The 16,176-nt window shown below is 43.2% G+C and overlaps 1 protein-coding gene across 1 annotated transcript in view; it reads left to right on the top strand.

Moving 5' to 3' along the window:
- Positions 1–202: 202 nt before the first annotated feature.
- The window catches only part of RASGRF2 (Ras protein specific guanine nucleotide releasing factor 2), a gene marked incomplete at both ends in the record, with an annotated part of 109,478 nt that continues 93,504 nt past the window's right edge, over positions 203–16,176 (top strand). Inside the window, one exon of the mRNA XM_083884182.1 lies at positions 203–487. Coding sequence (XP_083740308.1) covers positions 203–487 — 285 coding nt within the window. The remainder of the gene's footprint in view (positions 488–16,176) is intronic.

The raw sequence follows: 16,176 nt of genomic DNA, 5'->3' as shown, positions 1-16,176 counted from the left end.
ACGTCAGCGCCCGGGGGGCCGCCGGCCGCCGCCGCCGGTGCCTGGGGCGGTGGGAGGCGGCGCGGGGCGGGGCGGGGCGGGGGCCGGGGGACACTCGGGCGGGGCGCGGGGCCGGGGCCGCCCCGTCGGTGCGTGCCGGAGCCCATGAATTGCTCCGTGAGCGCCCGGCGAGGCTGCGCCGCGGCCGCGGGCTCCGGGCAGGATGCAGAAGAGCGTGCGGTACAACGAGGGGCACGCCCTGTACCTGGCGCTGCTGGCCCGCAAGGAGGGCACCAAGCGCGGCTACCTCAGCAAGAAGACGGCGGAGACCAACCGCTGGCACGAGAAGTGGTTCGCCCTCTACCAGAACGTGCTCTTCTACTTCGAGGGCGAGCAGAGCGCCCGCCCCGCCGGCATGTACATGCTGGAGGGCTGCAACTGCGAGCGGGTGCCCGCTCCCAAGGGATGCGCCGCGGGCAGCGCCAAGGATGCCGCGCTGGACAAGCAGGTACCGCCCCGCGCCCCGCGGGTGGAGGGCAGGCGGGGAGGGACAGCCGGGCGCTCGGGCCGCCCCCTCGCACCCCCGGAGGTGCCGCCCCCGGTCCGGCCCCGCCAGGAGCGCCTGTGGCTGCCGGGGCAAGGGCGAGAGCGGCGGGAGCTCGCAGAGTGGAGGAGCCGGTGGTTTTTTGAGTCCTCGCTGATGAGTCTTCGTTCCTCCCTGACTCTTCTTTTTCCACCCCCAGTGACAGCACGCCGAGTTTCAGTGAGGTGCCCGGAGAGCAGCATCTCACAGCCCAGGTGTTCAGTCATCTCGATGCCAACACTTCTGCCACGCAGCTATACATTTCTCAGCAAACTCAGCCTGTAGAGCCTGTGAGGGGCCAGAGTCCCAAAGCGACACAGAGACAACTCTGAGGAGTCACTGAGCCCTTCCCTGTGGGGCTGCCTCTCTCCCAGCGATGCTCTGGGGAGAACCAGGCTCTCAGTTCCCCCTTGGGCAGGTGGCTGGGCGGCCGGGGTGAGCCCGCGCCCTGATTTGCAGCCTGCGACATCCCACGGGAGTGGGAAGGCTCCTTGCCAGGCAGGTGTTGCGAGGCCGGTCGTGCCGAGATAGAAATGGTGGCACAACGCCCGAGCCGGCTCTCGCCCGGCTGTCCTGGGGCAAGGACTACTAGAGGCTTTGGTGGGATCCCTGCCCCGCAGGGGTGACCATTCACTGCCCCTGAACTGCCAAATTCCCCCCTTGCCGCTGCCGGCCCCGGCTGATCCTCCCCAAAGCTGATCTGTTTGACATGCATGTGTCAGACCAGCGAGTGCTTAAATACTCTCCTGTATTACATAACCGGGAAGAAAAGGGCGCTGTAGTTGCTCGGCGTGGATGGAGATCGGGTGTCTTAACCACACACCTCCTGTTGCCTCATCTGAATTCTTCATCTGGTTTGAAATGTGCTCGAATCTGGTCCTGGCGTGCCCTGCTGCCTTTCGCCCGGGACGGGAGCAGCCCGGCAGGTGTCGGACTGGTTTGGGGAAGTTTGGGAGGCTGTAGGAGCGTGGTTTCGGGCTGGCTGCAGGTGTTTCCTCACCTAAAGTGCTTGTGAGAAAGTGGCACAGACCAAAGCCATGCTCTGAAACCCAGCACATCTCTGAGCTTCCCTGGAGTGGTAACTTTGCAAGGAGAGCTCAGAGCCTTGTCTTAATATTTGTGCTGCTTTTTTTCCCCCACCTACAAATAATCCTGGTGTGCTTGGGCAGCCTCTGGATGTTTCACGGTTAAGCGAGCGAACTTTGGGGAGCTGGGATGGTTTTAGTTATGTCATATTCTCCCTCCAACTCTTGCTTATTGCTTTGAGGCATGTTTTTATAGCGTTATAAATAGAGTGCTGGAGGATCCCCAGATGATATTAAACATGGATGTTGCCCTGCCTGCTTTACATTGGCTTACTACACTTGTTTATCAGTGGTGTTGTTGAATTACAGCTTGACTAAGGGAACTGCCTGAAAACAAACCCCTTCCATGTCTGTTCTCTGGGAGCCTTAAGTTGTGCTTTTATAGTGATGAATGAGTTGTTCATAATTACATCTAGTAATAATTACAGGGCAGGAAGCTGAGCTTTTATTGCTTCAGACATCAACTATGTTGGCGTTTGCAAGAATAGCAGACTGCTGTTAAAGAGGCAGAAGAATGCTTCCATTTTTTTTTTTTTATGGGATGCTAGTTTGAATTTTCAAGAGAGATCGTCAGGAAATATCCTTTTCTGTTCACCTTTTGCTTGATCCCAAGCTTTATTCAAAGCTTTTGAGTGTTAGTAGCTTCTACAAATGTTTACTCATTAAAGTGCACTCTTGTTTGTACATACACATGTAGACACAAATCATAGCTAAGGTATACAGGAAATTCAGTCAGTGACTATAACTGGTCCATTGCAAGAAAAAATAATCTGAAAATTAAGCAGCCTTTTTAATTTAGAAACTGTGCTCATATTTTAAAGGGGTAAAGCAATAAGCCACCTTCAGTTTATTAACAGAGGCAGGCAAACTTACTTTAATCAGATTATAATGAAGTCAATATTACACATGCTAACACCTGGCAGTGAAAAAAGGTATGTATTTAATTTGCTTTTATTTCACCACATAAATATATTAATGGAATGGATAAAAAAAAAAAAAAAAAGAAGCTCTATGGCAGTTTTTGAAGAATCGCATCTCTCTTCTCCAAAGGAAGGACAAAATACAAAAGCTTTAGTCTGTGTTTTATTGACATTGGAGTGATATGTGCTATAGAATTACACAAATGAGGGAGAGAAAGAGGAATTAATCACATGAGAGAGCTTCATCAGCATACCTTGAGTGGATATTTGAAAAAGCAATGCATTTTCTCCAAGTTACATAATAAAGATTATGGAAAATGCTTGTAGGACAAATAGATTTTGTTCTCCTTAGCCTGCAGATGCTTTCAATGTTGGTTTTCTGTTGTTTGGGCGTTGGTTGTCAGGTCGTGAGCCAGGTGAAACTCTGTAAATTGTCACAGCTGAGTGGGACAAGTGCTGGGCTGTGCTGTCCTGCACAGGACAGAAATTTGGCCACCAGATGTGTCCAGGATTGGTGTCCATCTCCCAGCCATCCCAGCTGCTGGTTAGTGACACGTTTCACTCTTGCTGGGGCTGCTGGGGATGTTAAGGTGTTACAGGAACCACCATTCTCTGGAAGATGCCAAATGCCTTCACAAGATTTGCTCTAATAATGCAGCAGTAAGGGCTAGAAAAACAATTGCCATGGCAGAATGCACTTATTTTGCCTTTTCTATTAACATATTAGTATTTTTTTTCCTTCAGAGGGATACTTGCTTCTAAGAAAAATCTGATAAAGTGTAGGATCTGTCTTAATAATGACTGCATAAAGAGTGAATCAACTGATATTCTGGAAATGTGTGATCAGATTGAGTACGCTGCAGATACTAAATGATCTGCAGAGGGAATTCTTGTATTTAAAGAAAAAGTGTTTTGATCTCCCTGAGATTTTAGAAGAGTTTTCATGAACACCAAGCAGGTGTTGCTGAACGCTCTGATTTCACATTTCAGACAAAAAAAAAAAAAAAAAAAAAAAAGAAAAAAAAAAAAAAAAAGACATAGATTTATTGAAAGAACAATAATGTGGAAGATGTTGAGTTTCAAAACAGCAAATTAGGACATGTAAATACCACATATAGAAAGCCTCTGATTTTAGTTAAACTGCTTCTACCCAGGGGAATTGAGGGTTGTAAACAAGTGAAGCTCCCAACAAGTCCTTCACTGTGGCACTGAGGTTCTTGATGAGAATACATTTTAGCTTTTCCTTCAAAAACTCTGGACAGAGAATGGCTGGCTCTGTCTCAGTGAGGGGTTATTCTGCCCCAAGTCATGCTTCTTGCAGTGCTTCACAAAAGGCTGGCACTTGTTACCCAGCAAGTTCACAGATACTTTTTTTAATACTACTGGAAACAAGTGATTAAAGGAATGTAAATATTAACATCATTATTATTGTCCTCATTGGGAGGAGGCCTGTGTGTTTAGTTTCTTTCATAACTGTGCATTGAATACATGGAAATGTTCTGATACTGTTATTAATAACTGTCTCAGGGTATTTGAGGTTGTAAATGTTACATGGTTGGACCAGAGATATTCTTTGTATCTTGCCTGTAATAATCTTCCTCCCACTTAGCAAAATAAAATGCAGTATTAGGTCCATGTCCCCACAGATTAACAGAATCCAATAATTTGGAATTTTTTCTGTCTGGTGGAGCTCTGGTTTTGTAGAGGACACGGTGATTTTGTGGGAGCCTCTCTGTTTCACACTTATTCTTTGGCACATGCCACCAACAGCTTTTGCTGTACCTCTCAGCTACTTTAATGTATGTTTAACCTAGCAACAGCACTTAAAGAGCATTTTTTCCTGAAGATGAAATTAATTAAAAGTTACTCTTATTTTTTGGGCAACCCCCTCTGTGTTGCTCAGCATCCTCTGGCTGTTTAATATTGTAGATGGCTGAGGAGAGTTGGGGTTTTTTTGGCACCTTCAGAGTTAGTATTGTCCATAAATCTTGCTGCTTGCATGGGGGCAGGCAACTCCCTGTGATGTTCCAGTGAAAGGTAGGCCAGGCACCACCATGTTTTAGAAATTTTCAGGAGAAATTAAAAAATAGTAGGTGAGTTTTTCTTCTCAGCATCTAGCAAGAAATAAGAAGATGTGTCGTGTTTTTGTTTTCTCCAAATTTTTTTTTATTTTATTTTTTTTTTAGAGGAGTTAATTAAAATAAGATGGCTGTTAGTACTCATGGGGTTAATGTTTTTGTAAGATCTTATGGCAGAGTCTCTAAATGGTTCTTCTGTAAAGACAGCTTTGGGATAACCTGCTCTTGAGCACTTTCCCAGGTTGTCCCTGTCCCCCTGCTGTCCCTCAGTCACTGTCATGGGACCACACAGTTTGTAGGCACATTCCCCAAATACCTCAAACTCTTCACGTTTGTGTTTAAGGGGTAGCAGAAAACAAGTCACTGGCATGGTGCTTTATGCAAGCTGCAGCCAAAGGGTTTCCGCTTTTTCTCTTTGTAAAGAAATTAAAAGTGAATTTACAGTGTCCCCTGTGACCTAAGGCAACGGGTGGGAAATAAATACAAAATTTAATAAAACCCACAAACAAACAAGAACCCAACCCAAAACAACAACCAAGCAAACAAGGAAAAAACCCCTGCAATCTCTCCAGGGACTGAGCTCTGCTCTCTGATAAATGTTTTGTGTTTGCTTAGTAGTGAGCACATTTTGTGAATAAAGAGAAGAACAGGAAAATCTCACAGCCATATTTATTGCAATTTTGCCAAAATTTAGGCATTTTCTCCTAACTCTTGAAAATGTATGTTTCTTCTGTCGTGTTACCAAATGGGTTGTTTGTAACTGTGCATGTGTGGGCAACCTACACAGCAGATAATTGAGTTACAGGTAGGTGTAGTTTATTTTTGACAGGCCTTCCTCCTGAAAGGTTAGTTGAATCCGCACAGACATGGCTTGGATAATATTGATGACATTTAATACTTTGTCTTTCAACTTTTGGAAACTTTCATCCACGTCAAGTGGCTTTGCTCAGGAACATGAGCCTGATCCATTTCGTTTTCTGTTCTTGATTTTTGGTCACCCTTGGGGGTGAAAGGCAGCGAGAAACCCCACCTGAATGTCTGAGAGAGTAATTAAAAGGACTGAGGGTAATAAGGCTAGATTTTGGTGATACAAAGTTTTACTGGGTAGAAACCATGCACTGAAGTCCTCAGCTTTTCTTACAGTGCTGGGTATTGTAAGATTCTGAAATATCACAGTGTGCTCTAACAGAAATGCATAATCTTTAATTAAATTATTGGATGATAATTAGATCCCAAGGCAAATGACATTTGGCAAGGGCTTGTTTGTGGGATAGCTGGGAAATGCTTTTAGCCAACAGGTGAAATGTCAATGGCTGACTGGAAGGACAGGTGGGACCTCACTTGGAAATGCAAAATCTCAGAGCTCAAAAATGTCACTCAATCACTTACCATGTAAAAAAGATTTGTGCCAACAAGAACAGTCCCAACCTTGAACATCCACGTGTGAGGTGACCAGAACCTCCCTGCTGCAGGGCAGCTCATGGTGGTGGTGAGAACAGTCAAAATAAATTTCAAATAAAGCACTCTAACAATTTAACATGAAATTCATTCTTCCACCTGTCTTACAGCCAGTGCTACTGCTCATTTTAATTTCTCTCCCTTATTGATGGAGTTGCATTGATTTGGCCTTTTCTGTTTAGTTCCTCAGATGCTCGAGGAGATCTGTAGAAAGCAAATTCTGAGCACAAAAATAGCAACTCAGTCCCTAATTTATTGAATAATTGTACTTAATTTATCTTAATTTATCTTAATTCATCTTAATTCATCTTAATTTAACTTTTAAACTTGATTTTTTTCACTGTTTTTTGGGCTGATGGCCACTTGGATGTAGCTCAGTGGGTGGGCAGGGTGGAGGACAAGTGCTGGTGTTGGTGGGACCATGGATCAGCCCCTGCCTGTCCTTGTCACTGCCATGGGATTTTTGGCAGCACCTCTTCCCAGTTCTTTCTGTGTACCAGTCATTACTGATCGAGGGATGGGTTTTTTTAACACTGTGCCTCTGCACTAAATGTGTAGGAACATATGCTTCCAATTGAGCTTCCAATGTTTCTTTTTTTTTTTTTTTTTTTTTTGACTTACCAATCCTGTAAGGTTTTCTGTTTGAGCTACAGAATCAGTATTTATAGAAGTAGAGGCTTCCCCAAGTCAGTCCAGCCATTTCAGTATCTTTTGGTGTTTGCCATGAGCTCAGAAGCAACTGGGAATTTTTAGGAAGTGTTTATAAACTGCCATTTCTGAACTGAGCTATATTATAATTTTTAATTTTACTTCTGGGAGTAGGTTTCTTTTTGTGGTAGATCTGATCAGCTCCATTACATCTTAAAAAAAAAGAAAAAAAAGGATTGGGGTTTAAGAGGTAAATGCTGTAACTATTGCAAAAAATCTGAAATTATATTATCTCTTTTTTTTTTTGTCATGGTGCTGTGGAGCTGTGACTTTTGTCTATTTTTTCCCTTCTGAGATTTTTGAGTGTGATATAATGTCTGAGTAACAGAAATTATCTGATTAATTACTCTGCAGGCTTGAACTGGTGTGATTCAAGTTCTTGAATTTCTGCAAGATTTCCATTGCACTGCAGAGTGCCCTTTGCAATCTTTCAAACTCAGCAAGCTCATTGAAACATTTAGTTCATTATATTTAGTTTATTATGTTGCTTTTTAAAGATGCTGTGCCTCTATTTGGCATTCTGTGATTAAATAAATTATGAGCTCTGTAGATGTCTGCACCTGTGCAGAAGATGCAGGACAGGTGCTGCTGGCAGGATTTTGGGAGCCTCGCCTGAGCTGGATCCTGGGGCAGATAGGGAAGTTTTGGCCAGTAGGGCCAGGCCAGTCTGGGGAATTGGTCACCCCATCCCAAACTGGGTGTTTGCATCTATTCTGACCTTTCCATGTTGGATCCTAAAACACACCGTGCTATTGGGGGTTTCTCTCTGATGTCTCAGGGCTCTGCTGGGTCCTCACCTGTTGGAAATTTAGGATGGCTGCAGGTGACCACTGTTTCTGTTTCATTCTGATTTCAATTCCTCTGCCTTACACAAGTTGTTTCTCCTGTTCCAGCATGTGCCAAAGATTTTATATTCTTCTCTGGAATTGTGAGGATCATGTTCAACACCTTTGACAGGATATTTCTGATGTCCTCCTGAATGGAATCTGAATTTATTTTTAACCCTGTGCAGTCATGGAGGATCAGGCATGACAAGAAAATTGCAACCTTCTTTTGCACTAGTCAGGTTCTCTTCAATTTGATGCTCAGAGAAGAATTCTGGTGAACTATTAAAAATGCTTCCTCCTAATAAATCTGTTGGAGAGACTAAAAATGTGTAGGCCAGTTGCAAAGCTCTCTGGAGAAAATGGTGGAAGAAGTGGAGGAAGTGGAGATGGGAGTGTGGAGGGTGCCAACAGAGACACCTGTGCAGTATCACACTGTCCTGCTGGTGTTTGTGTGTGCAGGTGAAGGTAAAACCAGTGCTAATGGCCCTGGGGTGATAACCAATTGATAATCAATTGCATTTGATATCTGAATATCTGAGTCATTGTTTCCTGTTCTGAGAGTTTGATCAGGAACATCAGGCAAGGGAGGGCTCCTTGGGTGGAACTGAGCCCTGTGTGTGTGATTTTCCAAGTTTTTATGTTGGTTTTGTGTCAGTGAGGTCTTGCAGTTATGCTTTCTTGGCCCAACAAATACATGATGGCTGAGAGAAATAGCAGGGCCTCCTTTCTTGTAAAGTACTCAGAAAATAATTGTGATTGCTGTTAATAATGGTAAATAATCCTTGATTTGGGGACCTAGCTTGGCTCAGGTGGTAGACATGCTGGGAGGCAGAACCAATCTCTGTGAATGTAGTGGTTAAAAAATAAAAGTGCCACTTAAACACCAAAGATCAATGGTTTTATCTCACCAGGCATCCAAATTGAGTTGCATCAGAGCTGCTGAGGTTTTGTGCTGACTGTTGTTGCAGTAATTCCGTCTTACCTCACTGGCTGTTGTGAAAATAAATGTGTTAATTGTAGGGGAGCATCTGGATGATGTAATGAGAGGTGTCACAGGACATGGTGTAAGAAGTTTCTGAACTCTGCTGATCACTGTGCAGGGAGATGTGCATGCAAGCATCAGATTGTGTCTCACTTGTGTGTGGTGACTGAGCCAGGATCTGCTCTGAAAAAGGGTTGCAGTCACTGGGACTGCACACTTGGGACTCAAACACAGTGTCTCTCCTCACGTCTCTGTACCTGACTTTACAACCTAATGCCAAAAACTACAAAAAGAACCCCAAAAACAAAACCAAAAAACCAATCCACTAAAAACCCCAAACTAAACATGAAACTGACATACAAAATCTTGTGAGAAATGGAGCTGTTTGACCCACGACTTTGGAAACAACCACACAGAGGCAATTTGTTTGGGTGCAGATATCCTGTTGTGATGTGTGCAAGCTTGCAGGCCCTAAGTGAGGGGTTTTGCTCACATCTTTGCTGCCTGCTGCAGATGGGAGTTTCATAAGAGCATTACTGGCCCGAGGGCAGCCCGGGCTCACTGGTGTCCACTGCTTCCAGCCCTGGCTGTGCAGTGACCTGAGAGACTCTGCTGTCAGCAGGGCCAGAGGGGCTGCAGACCTGCCAGAGGCCACCACTGGGATGCTGCTGAAATGATTTAGAGAGAGGATCTTGCCTGGATGCTGCCCTGCATCCCTGTAGCTGTGGGCCAGTGAAGGGAACAGGGCACGGCAGCCACTCTGAGACACCTTGATGCCTTGAGATTTTGGCTTTTATATTGTTCATGCATTTGTAATCATGCAATTCTTTGGTGTATAACTCTAAACTCCATATACAGTGTTAGCTACTGTTCTCCTATTTTGGTCAGACACAACATTTCCTCTCCAGGCCTGGGAATTAAGAACCCCTCACTGTCTCAGGACCTGAGAAGTGTAAACAAAAGTGAGTTGGGGGGGATGCAAACTTGGGGTAAATGACTTCACTACCTGAAGCTGTAATTAGAACATTAACCCCCAATGTGCAAATGGACCAAACTTATAAAAGTGTGAAAACCTGTGACCTGTGGTCCATTTTTGGGTAGCCCCTAGAGGGGACTTTGTCTGCTCTGAATGTACCTGAAGGCCCTTCAATAAATATAACTGTATTTTATTCTCTTAACTTTGTCTGGCCTCTGTGTTTAGGTAGCCTGAAAGGCATCAGTCTGACTGAGAGTGATGCCAGGTGGTTCTGTTTGAGACAAATAAATATATTTACCTCCCAAGGAATGGGGAGGGGGAATATAAAAAGTATCTTCCCAGCACTGATTTCAAACAGGTTTTCTCAAAGATCATTGACTTTCTGCAAATGTGTATTCAATTTTTTTATTTTACTTTTACTTGTTTTGAGAGTGCTTGAATGTATATCTTACGTGTGTTCAGTACCTGGGTGATACAGAGCAAAAGGATGCTTGTCTGGGTTATGTGTTCTGAGTTACTTGCCTCTTGAGCCCCTCTCACACTGTGCCCTGCTGGTGAATCAGTTTCCTGTCTGCTGTGACTTCTGCAGACACAAACCAGCCTAATATGCGGAATTCCATCCCATCTGCTGGCATATGGGTGACACCATCTGCATGGGGATGTTTGTTTATCCTTGCGCCTTTCCGGGTGTTCAGCTGTGGCTGCACGGGTGACACAGGAGTGACTCCCACGAGTTGTCATGAGGTGTCACCTGAAAGTCTCTGCACACTGCAAGACCTGAGAAGTGCCAGGTCCCCAGTCCTGTGTCTGGGCTGTTCCTCCTCTAATTCATGGCTTCACTACCCCCTGGGATCTGTTGGTCCTTGCAGGTTTGTCCTTCCAGGCAGAAGGTTCTCCCCAGTCCTGCTGATCTCAGTCGTACCACATTGTTTCAGGCAGTTGGGCTTTGATGCACTTGGCTGAAATTGAAAAGAGTTTTTACTCCTAATATTTATTTTATGAGTAGTTAATTTGTAATTGTAGCAGGTCCCCTTAATACCACTTGCATTAGAAGGGTGAATGTATGAGTTTTTTAATTATTGGCATTTGTTGCCAGGGTGATATCAAATATTTGTTCACATATTTGCTCCCTCTTTGTGGTGTCCCCCTCTCTGACCCTTTCCCTCCTGCATTTGTTTTGCCTCATGCAAATTTCAAACTGCTTTTGATTCATATTCCTGGCCTGGTTTCTGCCCCATAGATGTTAATGTGGTGCTTTCAGGCTGCTCTGGGTGAACTCTGGGTCAGTCCCTGTGCTGCTCTCACCAGGACCAGGACAGCAAATGACCTGGTGTGAGCAGGAACAGAACAGGAACCCGTGTAGGACTTTGTTCATCTGTTGTGTCCTTTTGCATGGATTCTCCAACTCATTGTGCCCCACTTCTGCAGCTGCTTCAGCAGCTTCCAGGGCAACCACATTTTATTTCTTTGTGTGAGCATCTCTTCCTCTTCTGGCTGAGCAACCCTGACTTTCTGCTGCCATTTTTAAGATGGATGGAGATGTGTAAGCAACCAAGTCCTCTTACTCTGAGCAGTGTAAGGCACCTCATCTTTCTGAATTGTGTTTTTTCATCTTTCCTAGTAGGTTTTGATATTTATACTTTCCCACCTTACAATAATGTCAGCATTTGACAGTTACATGCAGTAAAAACAGATAATTCTTTTTCTATGAAATTACTGTGGTGTATTACAAAAATTTGGAATTTTCTAAATTCCTGAGTGACTCAGGAACACAAACCAGTTTGACTTGAATCTATCCATATTCTTCAATGATTTCCTAATGCAGTCCAGTGGCACCCAGACTTTCTGCTTGAGTGAACCTTGAAAACTGTAGAGTGGTCACAGTGATTGGGAGAAGTTCCTGGGGACTGAGAGAGAGCAGATATCCCTCATATCTTCAGGGATGACCACAAAGGAGGGCCAGGGCAGTACAGGACCAGTATCACTGTAGTCCCTGGGGAAGTGATGAAGAAAATCCTTCTGGAAAGCATTCCCACACACATGAGGGAAAGGAGGTGGTTTGGGGTGGTCACTGGGTATCCACAAAGAGGAAATTATGCTTGACCAGACTGAGAGCCTTCAACAGCAATGTGGGCTGAAACTCTCTGAAGGACCAGGCCCCGGGGACAAGTGAAAGATGATACTGAACATTCACCCAGGACATTTAGTTCTAAGATGGGATTGCTGGCCCAAGTAGTAGGAATTTTTTTTATAAGGAAAACCAGCAAGGCTTCCCACTTTGCCTTCTTAAATTTTCCTCTCTGCTTGTTGTGAAGTGGAATCACGTGTGAAAAGAAATATATATGCCAGGACATTGTTTCAAGTTGCTGTAGAGTCGTGTCTTCTTTCTGGAAGAAATTTACTATTGGCTCAGAACCATAACGAAAAATTCAGAATTCATAAGAATTTACTGCAAAATAAAAAGATGAAAACTCTTTCTGTCTTTTTGTGCTTTTGATGTGCTTTTTGTCCTTTAATGCACATGTAAGTGTACTATGTATGTGGCATGCATTTTCTATTTTACTTCTTTTTTTTGCTGGGAGAGTAAAAGAGGTTGTTTTCTTTTTAATCGCTTCCCATCTGATTTAAATTTGAAGTAGTCATTCTGGTTTGGCTCATGTTTAAATTGTAGCAGGAAAAAGTTGTGCAACTAGAATAAACTTAACTTTAAACTTCTTTTCGCTAATGAACAGAATGTGATATAACTGCTGTGAACTCAAGCTGAAGCCTTTTTTCCTTATCTTGAGTTATTTGGAATATATCTGTAATTCAGTGGTTTTCTACCTTTTGTATTCTCCTTGTGCTGAGCAGTAACAATATTTTCAAAAAATACTTAATTTTGCTGCCCTGGAAAATATAAAATAAATTCTTTGGGCTGTGTTATTACAGAGGCAGAAGCTCAGAGGGGGATGTGGTTGTTCAGCTTTATGATGTTCCAGACACTGCCAGGACTCACCTTGGCTCCAGTGTCTGTCACTTCTTTATCCATTTTCTTTTCTGATTTTTCCCTTACCCTTTCCTTGTCCCTGCTGTTCACTCAGGTGGCTTTTTATTTTATCTCCTCCCCCTGGGGTTTATTTGGAGAATCCCTACCTGGTACTGGAGGTGCATCATTTATAAAGCTGGGACACCCCCTAGCACAGCCCAGCATTGTGAACAGTTGTTTATTCCTACTCCACTTACTTTCATAAAAATACATACACGGTATTTCTTACATCAAAGACATAAATTAAATGTCTGTCCTTTACCTGATGTAATTTCACAGCGGTGGATTATTTAATCTAAGTGACTTCAGTAGACTTTTCTAAATATATCAAGTGGGACCAGGTGCCTGATCTGCTTTAATACCATGTACCTTTTATTAAGGGTTGATCAGCTGCCATTTCCATTTATATTTCCTGGTGTTCTTTCTTGATTCAAGGTTATTTTTAAGTCACCCAGGTCAGGAAGGATATGAGTGGGGTGGAGTGCTGAGGGAAGTGTGGATAATTAATGGAAAACATATTTGAAAGGGAGTTTTGAGAGCTTCCAAAGAACAGTATTCAAATGTAATTGACTCATTTGATTAAAAACACTTACTAGATTCAGGCTTCTCCCTCTGCCCTCTTAAAAACCCCTGAATCGTGAACCCATAAAATTAATTATTACTGAGTAATACTTATATCAATAATAATATCCAGTTCTGCATGTATTTTATATATAACCTGCAATTTCCATTGTAGATTACTCGTGTTGTGAAAATGTTGGTGTGTGTTCATTTTTAGTTGTTGTTTGGGAAACTGGAGTGTGTTAAATGTGCTTAGAGCACCAGCAGTTTCCATGAACTGTTTGAGACAAGCACAGGGCTGCTAAGGTGAAATTATGGAAACTTTCAGCCTGGAATTATTGGCAACCCTGTCTTGTTTTCAACGTTGGGATTACAATGTGGCACAATAGAGTATGTCATAACATTGTTTCTTGGGTGGTTTTTTTTTTTAAAAGTAAGGACTTAAAGGGGAACAACTAATTTAGTGAGGTACTGGAAACTCACTTTGTCAGTGAGGGCGGGCTTAGTTGTTGACAGTGTTTATATTGAACAAGAGCTGTCTCATAGAATAAGTTCTTATGGCTGTAACTGTCAGTAGGCTACAGTATCCTTCCCTACCAGCAAAGAGTCTCAAAACCTCTCCTATTTTCCTTGTATACCCCTTGTCCTCTATCAGGTGGCTGTGCTGGAAATCTTTGGTCTCTCCCTGCCTTAGTAAAGTCCTCGTTCACAGGCAGGAGTAGCTGGAGGTTTTAATGGTGTAGCTGGAGCTGCCTGTACCAGTGAGAGGGGAAATTTGGGGTGTTGTGAACTCCCTGCAGTGAGAGGGTCCGTGTGTGGGTCACAGCTGGGCCACCCTGTGCTGCTCTGATGTCCCTCTGGGCACCCCTGAGCTCAGCCCTGCTGCTGACACAGGGCTGCTGTTTGTATTTATTTGTGTCACCAAACCCACCCTGGCTCCAACCCCCAGCAGCAAACCTCTCCCAGCTGTTATAAATAACTGTAGTCATTGGATCTTGCTGTTATATTGGCTTTTGCAAATTATTTTGATATAATGCAGTTTGTAATCACTTTTAAACTGCTTTTTATGTAATATAATTTGTCAGCCTTTTTACCCTAATCCCTGTGTAGATTATATATTTTAGTGTGATAAATATATTATAGTTAAGGCTCTCACAAAATACTAAAATAAAGACTATGTGCTGTGTATCATAACATTAACTTGCAGAAGTAGCTAATGCTTTTATTTGTGTAACTAACTGACTATGGTGAGAATAACTCAGACAATTTTGTGAAATAGCTAATGTTGATTTAATGTACTTATCTTATCTGTATGATAAGATAACATTGAAAAGAACCAGGTAAGTAAACACTGGGAGAAAGAATGCAAGGAGGAACTTACCACTGACCCTTAGGCTTTTAGGAACTGTCAAACCATAGAACAGGGGAGGCTTTGTAAAGAAATAAAATATATACATTTAATCTGCAGTACTTTATGAAGATGGGTCAAGGGTCGAACCAAGCAAAAAAATTCCTGGAACATGTAAACTCAAAGGAATGTTTGAATATGTACAATCTTCTTGGATATGCATTTGGCCAATGTAATGAAAAAGTATTTAAGAAAATTGTTTCACGCTAACTGGTGTGTCTCTGGCAGTTGCCAAGCACCCAGCATGCCGTACACTGTCCCTTGCATCCCTTATTAAACTTTTGAAAATTTTAAAGACTGAGCCTTATTTCTCACACCAGCCACATGGTAGTAGCAAATCTATCCAGCAGGCTGGGTGTGTTCAAACCCGTAGCAGCCATTTGGGTGCACGGAAAGGCTTTAATCCATCTCAGTGCCCCCTGCTAAACACTCAGGGAGGCTAAATTAGAAGATGCTGCTTGTGCAGCAGCTTGTGGAGAGCCAAAGCCGTGTGGCTGTGGGCGTCTCAGAGCTGGGCATGCTTAGCTTGCCATACATAGACACAGGAAGGCACAGGGAGATGCAGCAGACATTCCAGATTGGATTAAATGGAAGTGTTGGCACCTGTTAGCATAACAAACAGGGAGCAGACAGCAGAAGTCCCTGTGATCACTAACACGGAATACGCAACACGGGCTTAGGAGGATGGAGAGATGCACATTTTCTGTTGGTGATGTTGATACTGAAAACTGCTCTGAGGATGTCCTCAAGCTTAGCAGTTGAAATATTTGTTTTAAAAGCTTATGTTGAATTTTTTCTTGTGAGCTGGATAAGCAACATTGGCTTAATTTTTGGAAAGGTTTGCTGGCACTCACTGTAGGTTGTTTCTGGAGTTGGAACGTGCTGGGATCTGTAGGTGAATACAAATGTTAAAAAAGGATAATTTTAATATTACTAAAATTACATAAAATTTATTATATTTTGTGTGAGTAAATATTAAATTTATTAACTTTTAGAGCATGGCGGAGTATCCCAAAGCTTTGGAAAATTTATAAGTTAGGTTTCCAAAGTAAGCCTATTTAACCCTCTCTCATCAGCTGAAAAAGCTCCTTGCAGTCCTGAAGCGTATTTCCTAAATGTACTTAGTTAAATGTATTTTATGATGTGCGCCTCCATAACTCTTATCATCAAGGTCCTCCAAATGTGGCAGGAGTAATTATTTCCTACTGTACTTGGCACCCATCACACTCTTAGTGTTCCCCTGTGTTTTTTAATTTTTTGTGTAACTTTCATGTCCCTAACATGGGTTGTGTTTTAAAAATAGTGCTTGCACATCTCCTGTAGGGCTAGCCACATCACCAGCAGGCCAGAATTTCTGGTTTTCCAGAATCAGTTGACAACCAGCAGGAATAATATCTTTGTTTTAAGTCTCTACTGTAATCTAATTTATTAAAAAAAAAAAAAAAAGGAAAGGCTATTGAAAACTAGCACTACAATTGGTCTCCTAGTCAGACACCTACACTCAGATCTGCAAACTGATGTCTGGTGTCTGGTTTGAGTTGTTCTGATGGCTGCAGAACATGAGATCACTGACATTATGGTGCTGT

The sequence above is a fragment of the Zosterops lateralis genome (assembly GCF_965231275.1).
Source record: "Zosterops lateralis genome assembly, chromosome: Z".
NCBI lineage: Eukaryota > Metazoa > Chordata > Aves > Passeriformes > Zosteropidae > Zosterops > Zosterops lateralis.
Note: the sequence above shows the minus strand (reverse complement) of the source record. Positions and strands in the feature narration are given on the sequence as shown.